General features: G+C 39.2%; 1 protein-coding gene across 6 annotated transcripts; it reads left to right on the top strand.

The window, feature by feature from the left end:
• Positions 1–24,971, top strand: LOC134802690 (cysteine dioxygenase type 1). 6 transcript variants are annotated; one of them, XM_063775326.1, is made up of 8 exons: positions 8–150; positions 2,363–2,587; positions 12,846–12,953; positions 13,694–13,843; positions 18,517–18,663; positions 21,760–21,941; positions 22,423–22,592; positions 24,145–24,971. In XM_063775326.1, the coding sequence occupies exons 3-8, from the start codon at positions 12,862–12,864 to the stop codon at positions 24,181–24,183; spliced, it is 780 nt and encodes a 259-aa protein (XP_063631396.1). In that variant the 5' UTR covers positions 8–150; positions 2,363–2,587; positions 12,846–12,861; the 3' UTR covers positions 24,184–24,971. The 6 variants fall into 6 exon arrangements, with proteins under 6 accessions (XP_063631395.1, XP_063631396.1, XP_063631394.1 ...); XM_063775325.1 differs by lacking the exon at positions 2,363–2,587 and having other exon boundaries at positions 1–150; XM_063775324.1 differs by lacking the exon at positions 2,363–2,587 and having other exon boundaries at positions 9–154; positions 12,851–12,953.
• Positions 24,972–25,144: the final 173 nt, after the last annotated feature.

Here is a 25,144-nt window from a genome sequence, read left to right on the forward strand (position 1 = left end):
AAAAATCAAAACGTCAGTGAGAGCGCGAAAACATTCACTTGATATCCGAACGCGCGCGAAGACAGACATTTTTTGACCCAAGTTTTTATCTTCTTATAGTGCCCGTGCTGTTTTCGTGAAAAGTGGATTTTTAAATTTGAATTAAAAAAAGTGAGTGAATTTAAGTATCATTAAATTAAATAGTTTAAGAATGTATTGAATGATTATTCTAGTACAGAAAAAGTAAATTTGTTTCGATAGCGTGACAAACGTACGCGTTTGCGTTAAATATCATTTTGTATGGGATTTTGGACAGCGCGCCAAGCGGGACCGTTAAGAAGCTCAAAACCCCATACAAAATGACACTTAACGCAAACGCGTACGTCACGTCACGTACAGATTTGGAAGCTGAGCGGTTTTCAAACAACTAGAAAGTTTTGAGGAACTTGTGAGAAATATCACAATCAAATTAAAGTATGCAGTTTAAATTGGATAAATATAAAGGAAACTTTAAAAATGTATCAAGGTGGAAAATTTATGAATTTCAAAACCTTTACACTGGCACAGTGCGTAAGACTATAGCGTATTCCGATTGCAATAACAGGTTATGAATTTGATCTGGATTTGTCATAGATGGATAGTTTGTGAAGAAATGTCACTTTTTAGATCATATCCATAATAAATCCAGATCAACTTCATAACCTGTTTTTGCAATCAGAATACGGCTCTGGGACCAAGCATGAGATAAGTAAAAGTCACCGAGAAATATTTGCATTATTTAAGTATTTCACTTGATTACAGAACGCGCACCAAGGCAGACATTTGTTATGCCAAGGCGTTTCTAAACTTAACTTTTTTGACCAAAACATTTTTCTGAACGTACTTAACTTTTTTATACCAAAGCGTCTCAACGAAACTTTTTTAACAAGGCGTTTCTAAAGTGCCAGTGAAGTTTTCTGTGATTGTGTTTATCTTATTAGTGAAAGTATTAACGCACACTAAAGGTTGGTTTATAAAACGTAAATATTTCACATATTAGTTAACACATTCACTGCCAAGAACACGCTAGACGTGTTAATTTTGTATTGTATATAGGGATACTGGCATTGAAAGTGTTAAGTTGTAATTTCAGGAATCCAAAGCATGTTTCCCTATTTATGTACCTATGCATAATTGCTATTAACTCCGTTATATTATATAGATCAAAGAAAACGATGTACTTGAATACTTATTATAATAAAATTATTAAGTACCTAAAACGTTTCAAAACTAACGGACAAAGTTCCAAAAATATGTATACACGACATGTATTGCCCATATATAATATTAAGGTAGCGCATACATACTTTTGACACTTTTTCCGTATCGATACAGGCACATAGATTGCTAAAATCATAACCGTATTCGACCTTACCATAATCGGGTGAAAAAGATCGGTTTACTAAAATTTACTTCATACTAAAGTTGCACTGCACAGTCCAGGGATGTTGCAGATGCAGATTTTTTGACATCCGCGGATGCGTAGGTATGTAAAGGCTCACATCCGCGGATGCGGATGTCAAGATTACATACTTAAAAAATGTCAAATACTATTACACTTTTAGTAACTTTTATTAAAATAAACGATACCTTTAGTATTTGAGCAAGAATATAGGTGCGTTATATTTAATAAACAGTACCTAACTTGGCCGACTTTTCTGGATCTAGACGATTTCGTTATAGATAATGACGAAATTACCTAGCACTTATACGCCGCCGCTAAGACGTTCCTGTATCGACTTGTTCGACATCCGCATCCGCATAAACTCTGCATCGATTTTATGCGGATGCGGATGCAGATGCGGATGTTGAAAATAATGCGGAAGTTCCGCGGTTGCGGATGCGGATGCGAATGTTCGTAACATACCTGGTAGAGTAGCCATAAGATTATTATATCGGACCGGCCAAGGTGCTTACAAATACCTGAACACGCCTCTTATCTATTGTCAAGGCTCTAGAGTACATGTTCAGATATTATTGGGAACCTCAGCCGCTCCGATATATGTATCTGATGGCGACTGTCGGCACGATTCGAACTTTAAATTAAATTAAATTAAATAATTATTTATTTCAGAAATTAAATTTCCATAATATATTAGTAGCTTATTTTCTTTATTCATCATCCTTCTTAGGCTAGGGTTTTTATAATATGAATATAAAAGTAAAATATAAAAACACTTAAAAAACAATAAAAATACATATAAACACATTATAAAAAACCTAACCTAGGGTGCCGCCAGCAGCGGGGCAGGGCCCAAGCTTTAGTAGCTTATTATTATTACTCTTAACCTATGTTAGTGACTATCTATGTTATGTGCTTTATTTAACTTCTATAAACATGTAGGCTACTCCAGTACTCCCAGAACGCGCCATCTATCCTGTCTGCTACAGTGGCTAGGAGACTGTTGGCGCTGCCGCGTACGCGCCGCACCAGCGACGCCACCCGCTTGCGCATGATGGCGTGGAAGCCGTCGGTGCGCGCCTCCGCGAACATACCGCTAGCGCTGCAATAGCGCGGGAGCCCCAACAGCATCCTAAAAGCGTTATTATATTGGACGCGTAGGGCGCTGTAAGCTTTTTGAGTAAAGTTGATCTATAGGCTGCAGGTGTAAATTGACTGGCAGTTAGCCTTAAAAAGGGTGATTTTAACGTTGCTAGTACACCTTGCGAACCTACGAATCAACATATTACTTCTTACTGCCAGCGCCCTACGCTCCCTTTCCACGTCTACGTCATCTTTTAGCGATGCGGTTACCCAGTGTCCCAAGTACTTAAATTCTCTTACTACTTTAAGAGGAGTGCCATTCAGTCTCACTGGAGGTAACATTTGGTCGTCTAATTGGACTGTTCTTCCCCTGAAAACCAGCAGCTCGCTTTTAGAGACATTGTACTTGAGAACCTGGGCCCCCGCATACCGCTCACAAACACCTACTAGTGTCCTAAGGGCGTCGATCGATGGGCTCAGCAACACCATGTCGTCCGCGTAACTGAGAATAGATATGTCAGTGTCAAATGTGACGTTTCTTTAAACAAAAACGTCACTTTTGACACTGACACATCTAATCCATATCGTTTCTAGATCTATTTATTGACGTATCTTAAAGTTCGAATCGGGCAGTGTATCTGTACTATTTCAGAAAACATCAGTTTACAATACCTACACGATCTAATTATCGTAATAAAATTAATGATTATTGCTATAATGATATCATTAATAGTATTAATAGCTTAATCAAACACTTAACTTCTGCATGTTTCTTTGATATTTGAACTTTAAGTTATTATCATAAATAAAATATAGTTAATGACAAAAAACAACTGATTTCTGACGTGCCATTGGAAACTTAACATAATTGCGAAATGTCCACATAATAAAATTTCCTTTATTTATTTTTAGATTTGGTTTTTAAGTTTTTAGGTTAGTTATTTTACTATGTTTTACTTATGGTATTATTTTGTTTCTAGGTATTAAGTTTGTATGCACTAATATTAAATAAAATTTCCTTCATATATAAGGTGCTACTTTATTAGTTGCAGATATTTTAACACATGATACTTTACTTTAAAACAATTAACTTTAAATAGAAATTAAGAATATTTAATTTTTTTTTTTGTTTTAATTTACCGAACAAAATATTAAATTTCAATATGGTTCAGCGGGAAAACTGTGGCCAGACAGTTAGATTTTAGGTAAAAGAGGTACTAGAATCTGTTCAATGAGTTCACATTTAATAATCACATTAACAGGGTGTTCTTACGTAGCAAATTAGTTTTTCAGTTTTCTCCAAAAAAACATCGTAAAAGCTATAATGTTTCATACTAATTTTCATTTATTTCAGGACTTTAAACACTACGAAAACTTATAAATAAAAAATTTGCCCTAAATCGTGGTCTGTAGGTAGGGTGCCCAGAAGGCTGGCCGCATTGCCCCGCTGGATAGCAATGCTGATCCTTTGGGCAAAATATTGGCCAGCCCTCTGGTCACCGGAGGCCTCTATGAGGCGCTTTGACAGCTCCTCATAGAGGCGACGCGCGCTAGGTCCCCACGGCCCCAGGGTTTCCACTCCAAACGCCGCAAATATGTAGCTACTACCTAGTGTGATAGCAGATGCAGACGCAGATGATTTAGTGATTCTTGTAAACGGGAAATTCCCGGGAACAGTATCGGAAATCATGAATAAAGCACTGAAGCAAGTGGAAAGATGGTGCAACTGTCATCAACTCTCCATAAACCCAGGCAAAACAGTGGTAATACCGTTTACCAGGAAAAAGACCCTTAATGGCATAAAGCAGCTGAAGCTTTATGGAAGGGTACTGGAAATGTCCAATGAAGTGAAATATCTAGGCGTTACACTAGATAAAGAGCTGAACTGGAGAAAGCATGTCGAACTAACAACCACCAAGGCACTTAGAGTGTTTGGAATGTGTAGATCGGCTTATGGCAAAACGTGGGGTCTAAACCCAAAGGTACTAAGATGGATCTATACCATGATGGTAAGACCTATCATCTTGTACGGATGCCTGGCATGGTGGCCAAGGACACTAAAGAGCACATGCAGGGATGCCCTTATGAAAATACAAAGAACGGCATGCATGGCTATTACTGGCGCGTTTAGAACGACGCCAACAGCGGCGATGGAGGTACTGCTAGACCTCTCGCCGCTACACCTAGTGATACAATCTGAGGCGCGGAAATCGCTACACAGGTTGACCCTAACAGGCCTCTGGAGCGATAGCAAGCCAAAGACCAAACACACAAACATGGAATGCGACAATTTCATGAAAAGGATTACGAACATGGGCTGCGATAAGATGCAACCCAAGTTTATGTTCCATAAGAATTTTAACGTTAAAATTCCAACAAGGGCTGAGTGGACCGAAGGTCTTGAAGCACCAATCTCTGATGAAAACGACATTATATGGTACACAGATGGGTCTAAGACAGAATCTGGTACGGGGGCAGGCATTTATGCAAATGACTTTAGTAGTAGTATAAGCATGGGCAATTACGCCACTGTCTTCCAAGCCGAGACATTCGCTATAATTGCCTGTGTGCATGAGAATATAGTTAGGCGAACCCAAGGGAAGAATATCTATATACTCAGCGACAGTCAGGCCGCTCTCAAAGCGCTCGAAGCTCCCAGAGTGGACTCTAGACTGGTATATAATGGCGTCCAAGCTCTGAACCAGCTTGGAAGGCAAAACAGGGTGCAACTGGTATGGATCCCAGGGCACGAGGGATTCATAGGCAATGAAAATGCAGATGAACTCGCCAGAGCCGGATCTGTAAGTAACCTTATAGGTCCGGAACCATTCGTGGGGCTCTCACAGGGAACCATCACAACGGCTATTAAAGACCATACCAAGACCAAACACCAGGAAGAATGGGATAGTCTGACGGGTCTAAAGCATGCAAAGCTCTTTATGCAAGGAATAGACTCCGGCTGGAGCAAAAAGCTTTGGAAACTTAGCAAAAGACAACTCCAAATCATAACGGGGGTGTTTACTGGCCATTACGGGGTCAAAGGATTTCTGGCCAAGATGGGACACTCTGACAACACCGATTGTCGTATGTGTGGCGAAGAGGAAGAGACAGTAAGACACTTAATGTGTGAATGTCACGCCCTCGCCAGACAAAGAATGAAGGACTTTGGAGCAGGATACCTGGAACCAAAGGACTTTAAAACGCTACCCATGAGCTCCATCATCCGACACATGGATATGGTGGGAAAAGCTCTTGAGTAGTTGACGGATCTCTTCTAGGGGGTAACTGCACAAAAGATCCCTATGGGTCGAAGTGTATCCGCAAGGGCCCCCGAAAACAATAAGATAAGATAAGATAAGACCTAGTGTGATAATATTTGCGGCGTTTGAGGCTTTCGGCCGAGGATGCGGCCGCACCAGCGCCAACTTTGGTGCCTGGAATATGGGACGGCGCCAGGGTATCTACGCACGTAGCGTCCCAGACAAGTGGCCGTCCCATACTCCAAGGCACCAGCGTCATTCCGTCAGGCCTCTTGCCATCGACCCTGGCCAGACCGTTGGGCTCGAGGACTGCCGGTATCTTGGCACTGACAAGGGCCCTTCGGATGACGTCGTTGAGGCTGGCGTGGCGGGAGATCCTTCCAGCGCTACGGCTGCATGAGAGGCCGTGGTGGCCCAGATTATCAACCATATCTCCGCATTGGCACCGGTGGGGCATGTTTGTTGGTGCCCCTAGTCTGTTTCATACTTAAATATACTCCAGGAACAAAGTACTATCAGCTGTATGAATATCTGCAACTAATAAGGTAGCACCTTATATACACATATGCACATAATATAACTTCTCATATTCAGGAATCGAAATTTTACAAAAAATAATGTTTCCTTGAATACTTTTTTTTGTATATTTTAGTTAGGTACTTCCATAGCATTATGTCATATGATATTTTACTGTGTCTGTTTGTACTGTCTTTTTAGGGTTCCGTACCCAAAGGGTAAAACGGGACCCTATTACTAAGACTCCGCTGTCCGTCCGTCCGTCCGTCCGTCTGTCACCAGGCTGTATCTCACGAACCGTGATGGCTAGACAGCTGAAATTTTCACAGATGATGTATTTCTATTGCCGCTAAGTATAACAACAAATACTAAAAACAGAATAAAATAAAGATTTAAGTGGGGCAGAGTGGGGCTCCCATACAACAAACGTGATTTTTGACCGAAGTTAAGCAACGTCGGGCGGGGTCAGTACTTGGATGGGTGACCTTTTTTTGCCGTTTTTTGCATTATGGTACGGAACCCTTCGTGCGCGAGTCCGACTCGCACTTGCCCGGTTTTTTAAATTATCCTGAAATTTCCGAGAACTTTTCGAAATTTTTGGTAACTTCACAACTTGCTCATTTGTAGTTCCAAATGTACCTCTAGTGTAAATTTCATACGACAGCGTGACGTGACGTACGCGTTTGCGTTAATTGTCATTTTGTATGGGATTTTGAGTTTCCAAAACGTCCCGCTTGGCGCGCTGTTCAAAATCCCATACAAAAATAGACATAACGCAAACGCTCGTCACGCTATAGAATGAAATTTACACCAGGGGTTCAGAATCTTCTTGGATATTAATGTATTTTGTATTTGTCACTCCCCTACTGTTTATTTATTATAAATAAATAAATAAACAGTAGGGGAGATCTTACACAGATCAACCTAGCCCCAAACTAAGCAAACCTATGGGCACAGCCCGGACACGCCATACATCAAAAATCGTTTGCGTATCTATGTGTGAACGGCACGTCTGTACACGCGTCATTGTGTGAGTAAGTCGCTTAGGGCTGACACGCTCGTGCGGCGCGCGTAAGGCAAAACCGAAGTTTGCCGAGGCCGGCCGAAGTGACACGACGACCCGTAAAGAAACATTTACGTGGAATATTTGTGTAAAGTTGAATGTTGGCTATGTTGTTCTGTAGTGAATTTGTCTTTCCGAGATTTTCGTTTCAATAAAATAAATATTTTTTATTACCTTTGCCGTAAATATTCCGTATATTCACATATGTAAACTTGCCGGTTCTCTCAATATTCTATTAAGAATTGTGATATTATGATGAATTATATTCATGACATGTGACGTATGATGAAGTAGGTACATATATTAAGGAATAACTATAAATCTGTCTATTATAATATTGGTTATTAAGTACCTATATGCGAAATTGTAGCCTTATTTACTTATCAGCTTTCGTCTTTTGGATATCAGAAAACTTTTATTATTTATTTCTAGAAACAGATAATTTACCCGTACATAACACAATACAGCGGCATATTGAACGTTCCGTCTTCGCGTCGCTAACCGAACTGAGCGCTCGGCCATGGTATAATAATATACTCCTCCTGGTACTCCATTCCCGTCTTTTCTAGGTCACCTAACTGACACGGGCCTACGTCATCATGCGACAGCGCTATATGATAATATGCGATAGCGCTATATATAGCGGCCATGTTGTTGTGACGTAGGCCCGTGTCACTCTGGGAATGGAAGACCATGTTTTATTAGACTATGCGCTCGGCAAAAGCTCGTCAATCTGCTGTCGCGGGGCGAGGTAATTCGAGTCGGGGCGGGGCGGTGCGTGTCCGTTCTGTATGATAATACTATTACTTATTCAGTGCTATGGGTGCTAGTCGACGATACATACGTATATAGATAAATACATACTTATATACATAGAAAACACCCATGACTCAGGAACAAATATTTGTGTTCACCACACAAATTTAAAATGCCTTTACCGGGATTCGAACCCAGGACCATCGGCTTCACAGGCAGGGCCACTACCCACTAGGCCAGATCGGTCGTCATATTGTACTTTTCCTTTCTTTTTCATAAAGTGTTATTGACTTACGAAGGTTACAAAGTCGTTAAAAAATATCACGTCTTAAGCAAAGCAAATATGAAATAGAAAAGTTACTAGTTTTACTAGTTTAGATGTAAAAGTTTATACAAATAGCTGCTGGGGGCCGATTTTTTAAATTCGACCGCTCAATTTCGTGTATTTCGTTCAATGATATCTCCACTACTAGGCATTTAAATTCTACTAATAGAATTGAAAACGAGTGGTCGATACCACTAGATTCCCAATTTCTATCGCTCGTATTTCAAAAATTTGCATTTCGCTGTTTTCCACCGATTTTCGAGTGACGAATTCGAACGATCGAAATTCAAAAATCGCCCCCCAGGCATATGTTCTAATACAGATAGGCTGTGACAGACAGACAGACGCATGAGTGATCCTATAAGGGTTCCGTTTTTCTTACTCAATAATAACTTTTCACAATCAAGGTACCTACTTACCTAATAGTTTTTTTTGCGAGCCAGTGCTTTTTAGGGTTCCGCACCCAAAAGGTAAAAACGGAACCCTTGTAGGATTGCAAGTGTTATTTTAAACGTCAAACTTCTACGAAATTATGACGTATACCTAAAATTAAATAACACTTGCACTGCGTATGCTATATAGTTCAACAAGCCATTTACGTCAGTAGAAAATGAAATTTAAAAAATGTAGGCGCGAAGGATTTCCCATATAAAATTTAAATTTCACGCCTTTTTCTACTGACAAAGTGTGTTCAGTGTGTTTGTGTATGTGTATGGATATTTGTAGAGTATAAGCCCAGTGTGACCTAGCGCAACTTGACTGAAATATGGAAAAACTAGTTTTTGTACAGTCGACGACAATAGTACATTGTGCAACGTGGGGGGTAAGTGGAATATTGTACGAGAGTCTATTATATTCAGGACAGCCGCAGGCTGGAGTGAATTAAAGACGCGAGAAACAATATTCTTACCCCCGGAGTTACCTACACACAATGTTTTTCATCACACTTGCGAAAAAAAAACTAAATTGTATGCGAAATCATTCTTAAATACGGTGACATTTCAAACATTCAAACTGTCAAAACGATTTTGCTCCTATGGAATTTATATGAAACACTAGCATGTGACGTCACAATCAAATTACCTATTCTTTATAGTATATACGGGTTTAAAAATATAAATTGTGTTTAAAAATAACTGCTGTCCACGTATTTCCATTAATATTCTGGTGCTTTATTTCATGCATGGTGTTAAATAATTTATTTTAAATACAGTATAATACCCTATTTTAAAATATCTATGACGTCGACTGTACACGATTCCATACTGACATTATATAAGAATGTACTACCTACTTACCTACCTACCTACGTACCTACCTACCTACCTACCTACCTACGCATAGAAACTGTAGAATAACATGCTTATCTTGTTATGTTCTAGTGTTAGATGGATGATAGGAAAGTGCCTAGAAAAATAGAGTAAACATGTTTTGACCAATCTTATAATAGGATGATACTTTGTAAGAAGGGCTGGTGGCCTAGCGGTAAGAGCGTACGACTTTCAATCCGGAGATCGCGGGTTCACACCCCGACTCGTACCAATGAGTTTTTCGGAAGTTATGTACGAAATATCATTTGATATTTACCAGTCGCTTTTCGGTGAAGGAAACCAAACATCGTGAGGAAACCGGACTAATCCCAATAAGGCCTAGTTCACCCTCTGGGTTGGAAGGTCAGATGGCAGTGGCTTTCATAAAAACTAGTGCCTACGCCATTCTCGGGATTAGTTGCCAAGCGGACCCCAGGCTCTCATGAGCCGTGGCAGAATGCCGGGATAACGCGAGGAAGATGGATGGATGGAGAAGGTTCTGCCATCTTGTGGCCTACATCGGAAGCATAAACTTTACATTTACGTCTTGCGCCAAAAATCTGACGGCTCCTTTGTTGCCCCCTATAGTTCATGCACGCTATATAGTTATTTTAGTTTGTTGGTTTAAAATAAGGTAAGAAAATGCCGGTTACAGATGTAGTGCATAATTATTTTCCATCGTATTTTCACGGAAACGTACGAACGTGTCTTGCTATTTCAGTCAGTCTCGGTACAAAAAGTACTGAGGTTGACTGAAGTACCATGACAATACGAACGTTTCTGAGAAAAAACAGTGGAAAACAATAGGGTATTTGACATTTTTTTATGAATGGTATCAATCGATCAGGTTTGTTTTGAGGATCAGATGTCTGTATGGGACCCATTGTCTTGAAGCAATACAAAAGTCACAAATGATGGCCGAAGTCTGGCACCCGCACTTTACTGACGAAACGCTTCTAACAAAATGGCAATACATCGTGACGTCACCATGTAACGTTAGAGGTCGTTTCGATATATGGAAAACAAGGAAATTGCAATTTCGTCGGTGAAATATTGCGTTTATGTATATTGTTGGCATACAATTTGTTTTTTTAATGTAAGGAATGGAATGGTATCATTATTATTTTTTTATTTGGAAGTTGAAATTTTTTTTTTTCTTTTCAACTTTGAGGTCTTGAATATTTTTATTATTCCCATATATTTTTCAAGTTTCTAATCTATTGTGATAAATTGCTCATTTTCTATCTATTTAACTAGATTTCGTTATAAAATTCAACATGTGTCAACAAGCCTATTAGTTATGCACTACGTCTGTAATAATATGGACGGACGATGGCACGTCTTATAACGTCAAGGAGCATAATATTTACAATAATCCGACGAATGAACTATAGGGGAAAGGTTGAATAACATCTCATATTACTTGACTACATTCAAATTCAACCCCTATCTCAAGAGCTTAAAGTCTAAATCAACTTGAAATTATGCTGATCGAAATTTTACTTAAATTTAACCCTTATTCCAAGATCCTTAAAGTTGAAATATGTTTGACATGAATATGAACTGACCTATCAGAATTTTACTGTAAGGAAAGGCCTATGTTGTATAACAAATAAAGGCAGTTACGCCCTTATGGAAATATGTTAAAAGTGCATGCGTTGTTATGACGTGCCATCTTTAGTGATTTAAGTATGACGAAAATTATCATGAACTTACGCGGTGACCGTACCTAAGTGGGTGGTTACATATTACTGATAACCTAATAGGCAATTATTTATATTTTATATTTGATCTTCTGTCATTATTACACTCATATTAAGTTCGATTTTGTGAGAAAATACTTATATTTTCAATGAAAAATTACAATCTTATTCCCAACTAACTTTACTGTTACTGTTTGTCACAATGGTTGACTGTGACTGGTATGAGTATAGTTAGACCAAGAAAAGTCTGCAACCATTTTGATAGCACACGTAGTGCAAGTGTTATTTTAAACGTCAACCTTCTATGAAATTATGACGTATAAATAACACTTGCACTGGGTATGCACCTACTTACTTATAATAAATTTAAAATACATATTTAAAACTGATTAAGAAGAATTAAGAATTTAAGAATTAAATCTGTTTATTTCAAAAAAAATATTAATAGCATTACAATTTCTTAAACCTAGTTACAATCTTTGATATTTAAGATTTTATTTACTAGGTAGTGTGGGGGACTTAATCCCTTCATTCAAGTGCTTATTTCTTCAAAATGTTCAAAAATACATCAAGTCATATTATAGGTTGTCATTGAGTGATATTATAGAATATTAGTCTACCATATTTATGGTACAGACTACAGGGGGCCTACCGAACCACGTTCGACGTGTTGCCTCTCTGTCGCACTTGTAAATTCGTACTTTAAATGTGACAGGGAGGCAACACGTCGAATGTGGTTCGCGGTAGCCCCTCAGTAGATCTGATCATCGCATTTCGCCTTCAATGGTCGTACATGGTCTGGCAAATCCTAATTATTTACGAAAAACTAATAAACCTACAATTGAGTTGAATCCGTGCTCGTGGGAAGCTACGGCACATCTTTTTGTCCAATATTCCGCAGTGTCTCAAGACGAAAGTCTTCGACCAATGTGTGTTGCCAGTGATGACATATGGAACTGAAACGTGGCCGCTTACTGTGTGCCTCATAAGAAGGCTCAAAGTCACCCAAAGGGCAATGGAGAGGGCTATGCTTGGAGTCTCTCTGCGTGATCGCATCAGAAATGAGGCCATCCGCAGCAGAACCAAAGTAACCGATGTAGCCCTCCGAATCGCTAAACTTAAGTGGCAGTGGGCGGGGCACATTGCCCGTAGAACCGATGGCCGTTGGGGCGGAAAGGTTCTCGAGTGGCGACCACGTACATACCGGAAGGCGCAGCGTGGGTAGACCCCCACAAAGTGGACTAACGATCTGGTAAAGGTCGCGGGAGACCGCTGGATGCGGGTGGCGAAAGACCGGTCATAGTGGCACTCTTTGGGGGAGGCCTATGTCCAGCAGTGGACGTCCTCTGGCTGATATGATGATGATGATGAATAAACCTACTTACCTATTAACCTTTATATTGTTCCAGAGTAGTTTAACATAACATGGACGTGGAGAACGCGAATTGCAAGATGAGGGTGTCACAATGCACTGACATGGAAGTGCTGCCCATCGAGAGACCCATCAAAATTGACCAGTAAGTACTTTTCTTATTAGTGTAACCTGTACGCTTAAAAAACCGCAAACGATGTATAGTTTAGCCGTATGGCACACGTATATACTACAGGTCAAAACCAAATTGTGATCCGCAGTTCCTAAAAAAATTCCCTTAAGAGGGGGAAGCTGAGAAATTGCTTTTTTTGTATGGGGGAATTTTTTTTTTCAGAAACCTATCGTGTGTTGTGTCATATTAAAGGGCTTTTTGAGGCGATTCTAAAAATTAAACATTACATTTCAGCCATTTTTTTAAATTAAAACAAAAATATTTTTTAAAACATACCAAGTTTGGGCTCCTCCAGATACGATATGGCTGATTTCTTTTTGTACAATATACCACAAATGATACGTGATATCCTCATATCTAACCCCAATAAAGCTATTTGAACTTGTCTCTGAATGATGAATTTACTAGTGACTTTTGTTTACATTGTTAGCATGTTCCATAGAATGACACTTTATGTAGGTATTTGTTGTGTTGTAACCGATGGCCGATGGGTCAGAAAGGTTCTCGAATGGCGACCACGTATTACCGGAAGACGCAGCGTGGGAAGGCCCCAGACTAGATGGACCGACGATCTGGTTAAAGTCGCGGGAAACCGTTGGTTGAGGGCAGCGAATGACCGTTCGCTGTGGAGATCCTTGGGGGAGGCCTTTGTGGACGTGTTTCGGCTGAGATGAATGAATGAATTTATTTTATTTTATTATTGTTCTTCACAGCGAGATCACAGGGCTGGAGAAGCTGGTTGAGGAGCTGCACGCCATCTTCTCCCGCGACCACGTCAACGTCCAGGATGTCCAGAAGCTTATGCTGGGCTACAAGAGCAATCCCAAGGACTGGAAGAAGTATGCCAAATTTGACCGCTTTCGGTAAGTTATTCAGCTATTCAGTAATATAAGATGATTATTTATCCGGTGGTTATCCATATAACTTCGTCTTACTATTCAGCTGTCGTCAATATAATAGACTCTCGTACAATACTTAGGGGGTAAGTTGCACAATGTACTATTATAGATTCAGATTTAGTATTTTTACAAGCTGTTGCTGCTGTCTGTACACGGTATGTTTGTAAGTGTCAAATTTTGCATGTTAAACCCACTTCCCAACTTACAATGAAGCTCAAAATTTGCATACATATGTAAGTCGGGTGACAATGCAATATTATGGTACCATCGAGCTGATCTGATGATGGAGACACGAGGAAACTATAGGAACTCTGTGATAAAACAACGTACACTCATTGTGTTTGGGTTTTTAGGGTTCCGTACCTCAAAAGGAAAAAACGGAACCCTTATAGGATCACTCGTGCGTCTGTCTGTCTGTCTGTCTGTCTGTCTGTCTGTCTGTCCGTCTGTCACAGCCGATTTTCTCCGGAACTACTGGACCAATCAAGTTGAAATTTGGTACACATATGTAAGTTTGTGACCCGAATACGGACATGTAACGTAAACAAATGAATTTTAAACATGGGGGCCACTTTTGGGGGATAAATGAAAAAATAAAAAAAAACATTTTTCAAACTATATCATGTTACATATCAAATGAAAGAGCTTATTGTAAGGATTTCAAATATTTTTTTTTTTATAATTTTCGAATCAACAGTTTAGAAGTTATTCAAGAAAATAGGCAAAAAATGACCATTCCCCCCCCCTTATCTCCGAAACTACTAGGTCTAAAATTTTGAAAAAAATACATAAAATAGGTCTATACCTATAGATGACAGGAAAACCTATTAGAAATGTACAGTCAAGCGTGAGTCGGACTTAATTACAATTTTTAATCCGACCCCTACGGATTTTTTAAAGAGATTTCACTCACGTTTCACATAAAAAATACATTGTTAACAGTGCCGGATTACTTAGAGTAGTAGTTTTCTTAGAGTAATTGGTGATAATTTTCTGATAAGATAATCATTTTAAATATTTAACGGTCTTACCTACTTACGAGTAATTGTAAGGTCAAATTAAAAATAATGTTTAAAAAAAATGTTAAATTGAGAGCTAGCTTAAAGTTTTTTGTACTCGTCGACTTTAATGGTTGAATTAATAAAGACTTTGTAACCAATAAGCAAAACAAGCACGTGCTTACGGCACCACGTTCAGGGAGGGCACCAAAATGGCAGGTTGAAAAAGGTGAACAAATTTTAAAATTAGGGACAGACACATCGTTTTTACCACACGATTTTTTTAGCTGTCCAAAAGCTAATTTGCAAAAATAATGGCGCGTAATTCTTTGGGAAACAATCGGTAGCAGTAGAAGAGTCGTGATTACATGCATAGATTCGATTTCAACCCACTCTTTTGCGGTTCGGCGTTAGGTCTTATGCGAGGCCTTCTGCCTTACGGCAAAGTTGATCTTCTGCCTTAATTACACTTGGGCGTGGATCCAAATCCAAGCTTTCCTCTTTCGCAGCTGGGCCTACTGCCTTTCTCACACTTCGCCAATTCAATTCCAAGCTCTCTGCTTTCTTGCATATTTTATGCATGAAAACAACCTCGCTGAGACCCTTAAATATCGAGCCCTATGCGAAGCTAGGCTGGTAGAAAACTGTCCCATCCCTTCTCTATATGAAATCCTGGATTCGCGCCTGGTTGGGACTAAAACTAAAATTGCGTTTTTATATCGAATAATTTTCGCGCTCGCTTCGCTCGCGTTTTCAATTACTTTATAAGGTATGATAAAGGTGACATTCGGGTGGCGACTGCAGCAACATTACTCTGTTGCAACGTTACTGCTGCAGTACTGTCAACTTCCGTGATAAAATGATGTGACTGATTTCCATACTAAAAGTCAAAATGTACAACTGTCTATCATATTGCGTTTTTATATCTAAACATTTCCGCGCTCGCTTCGCTCGCGTTTTTATTACTTTCTACGCTATGATAAAGGTGACATTCGGGTGGCGACTGCAACAGCATTAGGTACTCTGTTGCAACATTACTGCTGCGGCACTGTCAATTTTCGTGATAAAATGATGTGACTGATTTCCATTCTCAGCTGTAATGCGGCAATGAACTTCTCTCAATTTACCAAAAAATCAATGTAATCTTGATGACCCTAGGGAGAGGGGGCACCTAGAAATGCTTAGGGCATCAAAATATCTTAATCCGGCACTGATTGTTAAAAATTGTGTAATATACGGAACCCTTGGAACGCGAGTCCGACTCGCACTTGGCCGGTTTTTTTAGAATTGTCTCGATGAGTATTAGTTGCCTGTGGAAAGAATAATACAGTCAGCGATAAAATCTTGTACCACAAATGAAATTTTTGCCAGAAACTTATTTCTTCCCTTCCCAGTCATTCAAATGCGAAAAATATGTTTTCAATAGCGTGACATAATCTTATCTTTAGGTGGAATTTCCTAACCTTCTAATGCTAGATCAAAATACTTCAATATTGCTACCTATTTTAAATAATGCGATAAGCTTTGGCAAAAACAGGAATTATGTTTATCAATCAGTCATTGTCATTTGCGAAAACAACTGTTACTAAGGTCTTCGTCTAGCGAGGATAGGTAAATGAAGTGATCCTATTGGTTCAACAAACACATCCGTCGCTACGCATCTTCGCACATCTCTGGTGGAAACGCAGCCTTAATCTGAACTGAACGAATCCAATAAGTGGAAGCACGTGGAAGCCAGCCAATTTGATACTTAGTTATTATTGTATATCTATAGGTTAACGCGTGCTTCGCACGGGTTATAAAAAACCTTAACTTATACACCTAAACCTTCGTCAAGAATCACTCGAATTGATAGGTGAAAACCACATGAAAATCCGTTCAGTAGTTTTCGAGTTTATCGCCAACATACACACAAACAGACAGACGCGGCGGGGGATTTGTTTTATAAGGTGTAGTGATTATCAACTAATCGCGAAATGGCAAGGCATATGGGGCATTATCTATGAAAAGGGACCTTACTGTCGATGGCGCTTTATTACGCCGAACAGCGTCGCGCGGCATTGTATTTATATCGAAGCATCGTTAATAATGGCGTAAGCGTCATCGACAATAAGGTCCTTTTTCATAGATAACGTCACATATGTCCTGGGCATTTTTGTATGGGAACGAAAACGGTATTTTTTCGTTTTTATATGATTTCATTTCTAATTGGGCAACATAATAATGCGAAGTCGTTACCTAAATACACAACCGACTCCTACATTTCGAGCATAAATAATTCGAAAAATATGGTTACTTCGAAGTTTTTGCAAAAAACCGGTTACTATCCCTGACTAGGTGACAACCAAAACTTACTAATTACCACCACGCGTTCGTACAGCCGTATTCCAACAATGAGATACGTCAAATACTAGATATTGAAACGATATGGATCGGATATGTCAGTGTCAAACAAGTGTCAAAATTGACATTTCTTCAAACAAAAACGTCACTATTGACACTTGTTTGACACTGACATATCCAATCCATATCGTTTCAATATCTAATATTTGACGTATCTCATTGCTGGAATATGGCTGATAGCCATATAGTGAACCCTATTAGTAGAACCGCAGTAGCATAGTCTAATAAAACATGGTCTTCCATTCCCAGAGTGACACGGGGCTACGTCACAACAACATGGCCGCTATATATAGCGCTATCGCATATTATCATATAGCGCTGTCGCATGATGACGTAAGCCCGTGTCAGTTAGGTGACCTAGAAAAGACGGGAATGGAGTACCAGGCAGAGTATATTATTATACCATGCGCAGTAGTAGTAAGTTGATTCTTGTTTATTTTTTATTAATAAGTGAGTTTTGGTTGTCACCTGACGATTTAAAAACTAACAGGAGTATTCTAATTTTAGTTATTCGATCTGTTTCCGATATGATACTGATCTGTCAGTGCCAAAAGTGACGTTTTTATTTGAAAAAAATGTGAGTGATTCTGAGAGGAAAAAGTATAAAATATGACAATTTAAATTAAACGTCTTGAGGCTTAGAGGCCAACCAAACGGAGTAGCCATTAACAGGCGTTTCCCTCTGTTGAAAATAGGCGGCCAATGGTACTACGTTTATTTGACATGGCTATTTTTACGTTACGTATATGTACAATTGTACATTTGACGTGCCCCTCTCCCGCAAAAATCGGCAGACTGTTTTGTACCGGAAATTACAGACAAGGCGTCTCCATTTGGTTATATCCTCTAAGTCTTGAGGACACTTTAAACAAAATAGCCACTTAATAATAACATTATCCGCTTCGTTTCCACGTGTCAAATAATAATAATTTTATCACAAGATTACTGTAACTGTGGCATATGATGTTATTATTTTTAATAATTATCTTATCAAGTATTTGGTCAAAACAAAACTGTATGAATCGAACCATGTATGAAAATCACTTATCTTATAGAGGCATGACTGTATGAGCGTGTTAATAGCACGATAAAGACAAAGACGATACACTCGTCTCTTTCTGACATTGATGAAAATCATGAGCAATGAGCTTGTTTTCCTCTCGCCAGAATAATAAATGTCAGAAAAAACTACTATTGTATAGAAAAATATACTAACTTTACATTTCATTTCCCCAGTTATACGAGGAACCTGGTAGACGCCGGTAACGGAGCATTCAACATCATGATCCTCTGTTGGGGGGCAGGTCACGCCTCTCCCATACACGACCATGCTGACTCACACTGCTTCATGAAGATACTATCAGGGAACCTTGAGGAAGTCAGGTAAGACTTGTTAATCAACCCTAACACCGGTAAAACCTTTCTCCTATACATTAATCAGAAGGTTTGAGTGAATATCTCTCACTCTTTCATGAAGATATCGTCCGGAAAATGTGAAGAACTTTAGCAGACTTCTTTTGGACCTCTATTACTCGTAAGTAACCTTTCTACTGTACACAACCAATCAAATTCTCACGGTTTTATGAAGACACTGGGAACCTTGAAGAAGTCAGGTATGTTTTCAATATCCAACACCCACCCATAGTTACCCATAGACAACATGTACACCCTTCTTCTTCTTCTTCCTCCTCGCGTTATCCCGGCAATAAAACATTCCATACTTGCAGAACTCAGTCAGTCTCGGTACAAAAAGTACTGTGACTGACTGAAGTAGCATGACAAATACGAACGTATCCGAGAAAATACGATGGAAAACATGGAAACCATTTATGCACACCTACATTTGTAATTTTGTGGATAGATTACAACTTGAATGGCCAACTTCATTATCTACCTAAAGTGTCCTAATCGGGACTGAACCGGTTGGCAGGTCAAACAGTTCGTTGTTTATGGTTCATTATGTCGGTTGAAAGGTTATCGTCCGTCTGTCTTCTATTGTTCTCCTATCTCTTAAGGAAGATTCTGGTACTGTCTGGTAGGAAAACTAGGGAATTAGGTACATACACAGAGGTTTATTATTTACAAGCTTGGCAGTCATTTTGTTAAAATCTATTCCCGACGCCAATTCATGGGATTAGTTGTCAAGCGGACCCGTTTCCCATGAGCCGTGGCAAAATGCCAGGATAACGCGAGGAAGAAGAAGAGTCATTTCATCCTGTGTTGGCAGGGCCGTCTTAAACTATGCTGGGCTCATGGCCACATAAGAATTTGGGGCCCTTTTGGAAAGTAAAGAAAACAAATTAGAATTATTATGGTAATCAAATTGGAAGAGTAAAAACACCAGAGCACCACTTATAACAATATTTATTAGGGAATCAAAAACACGAGAGTATAGGTCTGATAATAATATCTGACGCCGTTCTTGCGTAAAACCAATCTACAAGATGGACGACACCACTCCGGTGTGTCATTGCCGGTTATCGTAGTGATGTGAGACACCGATGAATGAGGATTCCGTCGTTTAAAATATACTATTACTGTCTGGCCTTCGGGCCCCCTGAGGATGGGGGCCCTGGGCACGGGCCCCGTGTGCCCTTATGGTAAACACGGTACTGTGTTGGCCCTCCTTGAACCATTTGACGGCCCTGGCAACTATCTAAGAATAAGCGAGAGATAAGTAGTTTTCCATTTCGCAAACATACGATAATACGAGATAGTGACACGGTCAATGTTCGTTTTGCTGCTAATGATCGGAACTTTTGTGATTAATTTAAAAGGTCAATCGTTTCATCATCATCATCATCATTCTAGCCTTCAGTCGCCCACTGCTGAGCATAGGCCTCTCTTCGTGTACGCCACTTATCCCGGTCCTGGGCTAGTCTCATCCAAAAGTTCCCCGTGATTTTCCGAATGTTTTCAATCGTTTAAAGTTTTAAAGAAAACCAAGAACCTACTTCTAGAAATTAGTTTCAAGTTCCACATTTAAGTAGTTTTTTCTCAATGGTGGGTATTACTGCAATGTTCTGCCGCCAGAGTGCAGCACTAAGCTAGCTAGTAAACCATCGAGTAACTTATACATACTGTGCCTTAAACTGTTTTATGACAAGTTTTCACAGACAAGAAAATATGACATTGATGCATCAAGGCGGTTTGTTAACAAGGGCCTTCCGGGAAACGCGAAAATCGAAATTTGGTTATCTGCGTCTTTATCGCTCGAATATGCAAGAGTGATAGAGAGGTTATATACATACCGAAATGTCGATTTTCTTGTTTCGCGGTAGACCCCCAGATTGTGATGGATCGTGGTAGTGGCGCCCCCTACGCAGAGTTTTGCGTAATAATCCCTATTACGAGTTTTAGGTCGAAAGGCGGGTTTGTTAAACAAAAAAACTCAAATTACTGGAAAACCAATGAGTTACCTCTAGTAAAGTTGACTGGACTTAAATAATTCCAAAATCTTAAATTTTGAAGTCGGTTAAGGTTATAAGAAAATCGACCATTCGCCGTTTTTAAATTGTCGAACTGCTTTTCCCTTCGCTTTTAGGTACCTGTAATGTAACGTTTGCTAGAAAGTTTAGAGTTAGACCAAGAAAAGTCTGCAACGATTTTGATACTATACGCAATGCAAGTATTACCTACTTATACGTCATAATTTATTGATGTTGCTTATGTCCATGGGCGACGATGACCGCTTCCCATCAGGCGGTTCGTCTGCTCGTTTGCTGACTATCACATAAAAACATTTAAAAAAACAGAAGTTTGACGTTTAAAATAACACGTGCACTGCGTGTGCTATCAAAATCATTGCAGACTTTTCTTGGTCTAACTTTAATTAAGCAAGTGTATCAGCACCTTTATTGTCCCTTGGCTAACGGGATAGAATAACAACAAAAAATATCTGTTCATCTCAATACTTCACCTATAGTCTGTCAAGCAAAGTATGTCAGTAGCAATGTACAGCAAAGTGAAGTAAACTCAAAGAGCAGTATTGCGCTAAGAAAAGCAGCCATGTACATCGAACCAAAATATGTAATTATCATAACCTCCAAATTTACAAATATTTACGATCAACGAGCATGATTGTACATTGTAGGCACTCTTATTTTATATATGGTAGGTATTTAATGGTGACAGCAGAAATTTCTCTTGAAATAGCAACGATTCGATTGTAAACAAACAAGATGGCTGTCATTCACGATCCACATTCCACAGATAAAACACACATGACACGCGATTTTAGAATTATACTTGGTCAAGCAAATCTTGTCAGTAAAAAAAGGCGGCAAATTTAAAAAATGTAGGCACGAAGAGTTATCGTCCCTTAGAAAAATTGAATTTCGCGCCTTTTTCTACTGACAAGATTTGCTTGACCAAGTATATTCGAAAACAATGTTGCTAACTCGCGATTTTTCAAATTTGCCGCCTTTTGCTACTGACGAGTTGCTTGACCAAGTATAGAAATGACACAACATTTTACAGATACGACTGGCCGGAACACGTGCAGCCCGAAGTCCTAAGGAAGCTCAAGAACAAGAGTTGCTGCGACAAAATGGCGGACCAAGATGGCTGCCGGTGTGAGGAGGATGGCGGATATGATGCGGGCGACATGAAAGAGATAGGGAGAGCCCGGCTAGAGTTGAATGATGTGTGTTATATCAACGGTGAGTTATAGTCTTTCTTTTAATTTTTGAAGTCGGTTAAGGCGAACTGATATCCTCCTACTTCGAATTTTTGAAGTCGGTTAAGACAAACTGATACCCTCCTCGAATTTTTGAAGTCGGTTAAGACGAACTGATATCCTCCTACTTCGAATTTTTGAAGTCGGTTAAGACGAACTGATACCCTCCTCGAATTTTTGAAGTCGGTTAAGACGAACTGATATCCTCCTGCTTCGAAAAGTCGGTTAAGACGAACTGATATCCTCCTACTTCGAATTTTCGAAGTCGGTTAAGACGAACTGATATCCTCCTACTTCGAATTTTCGAAGTCGGTTAAGACGAACTGATACCCTCCTAATTCGAATATTTGAAGTCGGTTAAGACGAACTGATATCCTTCGAATTTTTGAAGTTAGTTAAGACGAACTGATATCCTCCTGCTTCGAATATTTGAAGTCTATTCATGAAAAATTGTATATTTCCAGATGCCCTAGGCCTCCACCGGGTAGAGAACCCCTCGCACGCCGACAGCGCCGTGTCCCTCCACCTGTACTGCCCCCCCTTCGACAGCTGTCGCGTGTTCGACTCCCGGACCGGGAAACCCACCACCGTCACCACCACCTTCTGGTCTATTAATGGGAAGAAAGTGAAACGGGTAAGTCTATCTATCCCTCTCTCTTCGCCTCTACGGCCCCCCCCTTCGACAGATGTCGCGTGTTCGACTTTCGGACCGGGAAACCCACCACCGTCACCACCACCTTCTGGTCTATTAATGGGAAGAAAGTGAAACGGGTAAGCTTTTCTATCTCTCTCTTCGCCTGGGCAGTACAGCTCATGGGTTCAATTCCCGGACTGAACCCACAACCGACACCACCAGGTTCTAGTCTATTAATCGGAAGAAAGTGAGTAAGTACATATATCTGTCATTCTCTCACATCCTGTCTTATCCTCTCTCTCTCTCTCTCTCTCTCTCTCTCTCTCTCTCTCTCTATCATTGGTAAAAAAACTAAGGCAACCGCCATTGGTAAAACGAGTGCCAAATGATGTGTAAAAATACTATTAGAACAAATTATAAACTGAAATAAATGTCATATACTAAGAAAAAGTGACCAAGGCCTCCAGTGCCCCAGGCTGGAATCGAACCAGCGTCCTCTGCTACCGCGGCAGGTGCCTGTAAAACAAACATACGCGCGCGATTGGTGCGCGATAGCAGAGGACGCTGGTTCGATTCCAGCCTGGGGCCTTGGTCACTTTTTCTTATATATATTTCAGTTTATGATGTGTAAAAATGACGTGGTATCAAAATGTCCTTTGTAAACTTCACCTTACTGTTATTTTACAACTTCGCATCGTACCTAAACCATAGAGAAAAAATACATAGAGTGCTCACTCCATACATCAGTTTTAGTACCAAAACGACTAGAGTCGGACCAAGAAAAGTCTGCATCGGATTTGATAGCCCACGCAGTGCAAGTGTTATTTATACGTCATAATTTCATAAGCCCGCTCCACACTCGTGCGCGAATCGCGGCGCGAAGCCGCAAACGCGAGTGTGGAGTCGAATTCGCGGATGTGGAGGCGGCTATAGAAGTTTGATGTTTAAAATAACACTTGCACTGCGTGGGCTATCAAATCCGCTGCAATCTTTTCTTGGTCTGACTCTATTATTTTCGTAGTCGACATCTAGCATCAGTAGCGGAATTATCAGTACTGCTACTTGACAATAGATATTCCGACGACCGAAAAGTCTAATGCTCAACAATAATCAGCTAATATTATAACCGGAAATCGGAACTCTATTTTCAACTCCTTCTGCTTTTAATATTACAATAGTTGTAAATTGTTGTTCAATACAATTTTCGCGATTCGCGACACTAGAGAATATTAAAATCAAGTAGCGGTACTGATAATTCCGCTACTCGATGCTTGATGTCGACTGGGAAAATAATAGTCGTTTTGGTACCAAAACTGATGTATGGAGTGAGCACTCTATTCTTACTATATTTCTCTTATAGCCTAAACATAGGTTTGCAGACCGCTTTCACAGGCACATAAGTACATACAATGAAAATACAATAAAAGCATATTTAGGCGTGACATTTTATTTGATAGTGCCATCTAGTGAGCCATCTAAGAAGGTTTAAAATGTTAAAATTAGTTTCTTGATTAATTTACTACTCTTTCCTAATCCAAGTATACTTTTTTAGGTGATGGAGGCCAACGAATGTGCAGACAGCCAGAACTGAGAAAAAAAATGTATCTATAATACATTAATTGGAACAAAGAATAAAATGGGACCAAAAACTATGTAATTTTTTTTATACTATAATAATAAATTATATTGATTAGCTAAGTAAGTATAGTTGGTCAAGCAGATCTTGTCAGTAGAAAAAGGTGGCAAATTTGAAAAATGTAGGCGCGAAGGGATATCGGCTCATAGAAAATTTGAATTTCGCGCCTTTTTCTACTGACAAGATTTGCTTGACCATCTATATTCTAAAGCAGTTATGATATGTGCCAATGGACCAAAAGTCGGTATTGGATTTATCCTTATATGATTCATGATTTGACTAGTGGACAATGCCGTTTCGAATGAAGTCCGCCATTTTGAATATTTTTTCTTGTTTTTATACATTAATGTATAAATGTAAATAATGTTAAAACAGCTAACAATCATAACATTAATAATACAATACAATATAAATGCTGTTCCAAAATGTGTAACAAATCATTCCATTTGTATACTAAGAAACCATACATATCTAATTGTTGTAATTTTACATATAAATACAAAGAACGTAATATTAGATAATACCTAAAGTACAAACGATATAACTTTTGTACTCAATTTTATAGGTTATAAGTCAAAATAATAATTATTATTGTAAATAGGTAAGTACTTGTTAATATAAAGACAAGTTTAAATAGGTTTGGTAATCAATTTAAAGAATTTCCTTCTAAATATTTTTTTATTTTGTAATAAGTGTTAATATGAAAAACTATCAAATAAATTATCGTATTAAATTGGACAAAAATTATGGTGCTATTTATGAAAATTATAAATTATGAATAAAAAAAATATAATTTACATCGTGTTTTTATTTATGAAAAACTCTTCATGATTCCGATTTAGATGTTATCATTTTGGTCCTGTTTTGACACGACCATGAAATCGCTGTCGGTGATTGGTACATGACCAAATAGGGG

This window comes from Cydia splendana, chromosome 25 (genome assembly GCF_910591565.1).
Source record: "Cydia splendana chromosome 25, ilCydSple1.2, whole genome shotgun sequence".
In the NCBI taxonomy this organism is placed as follows: Eukaryota; Metazoa; Arthropoda; class Insecta; order Lepidoptera; family Tortricidae; genus Cydia; species Cydia splendana.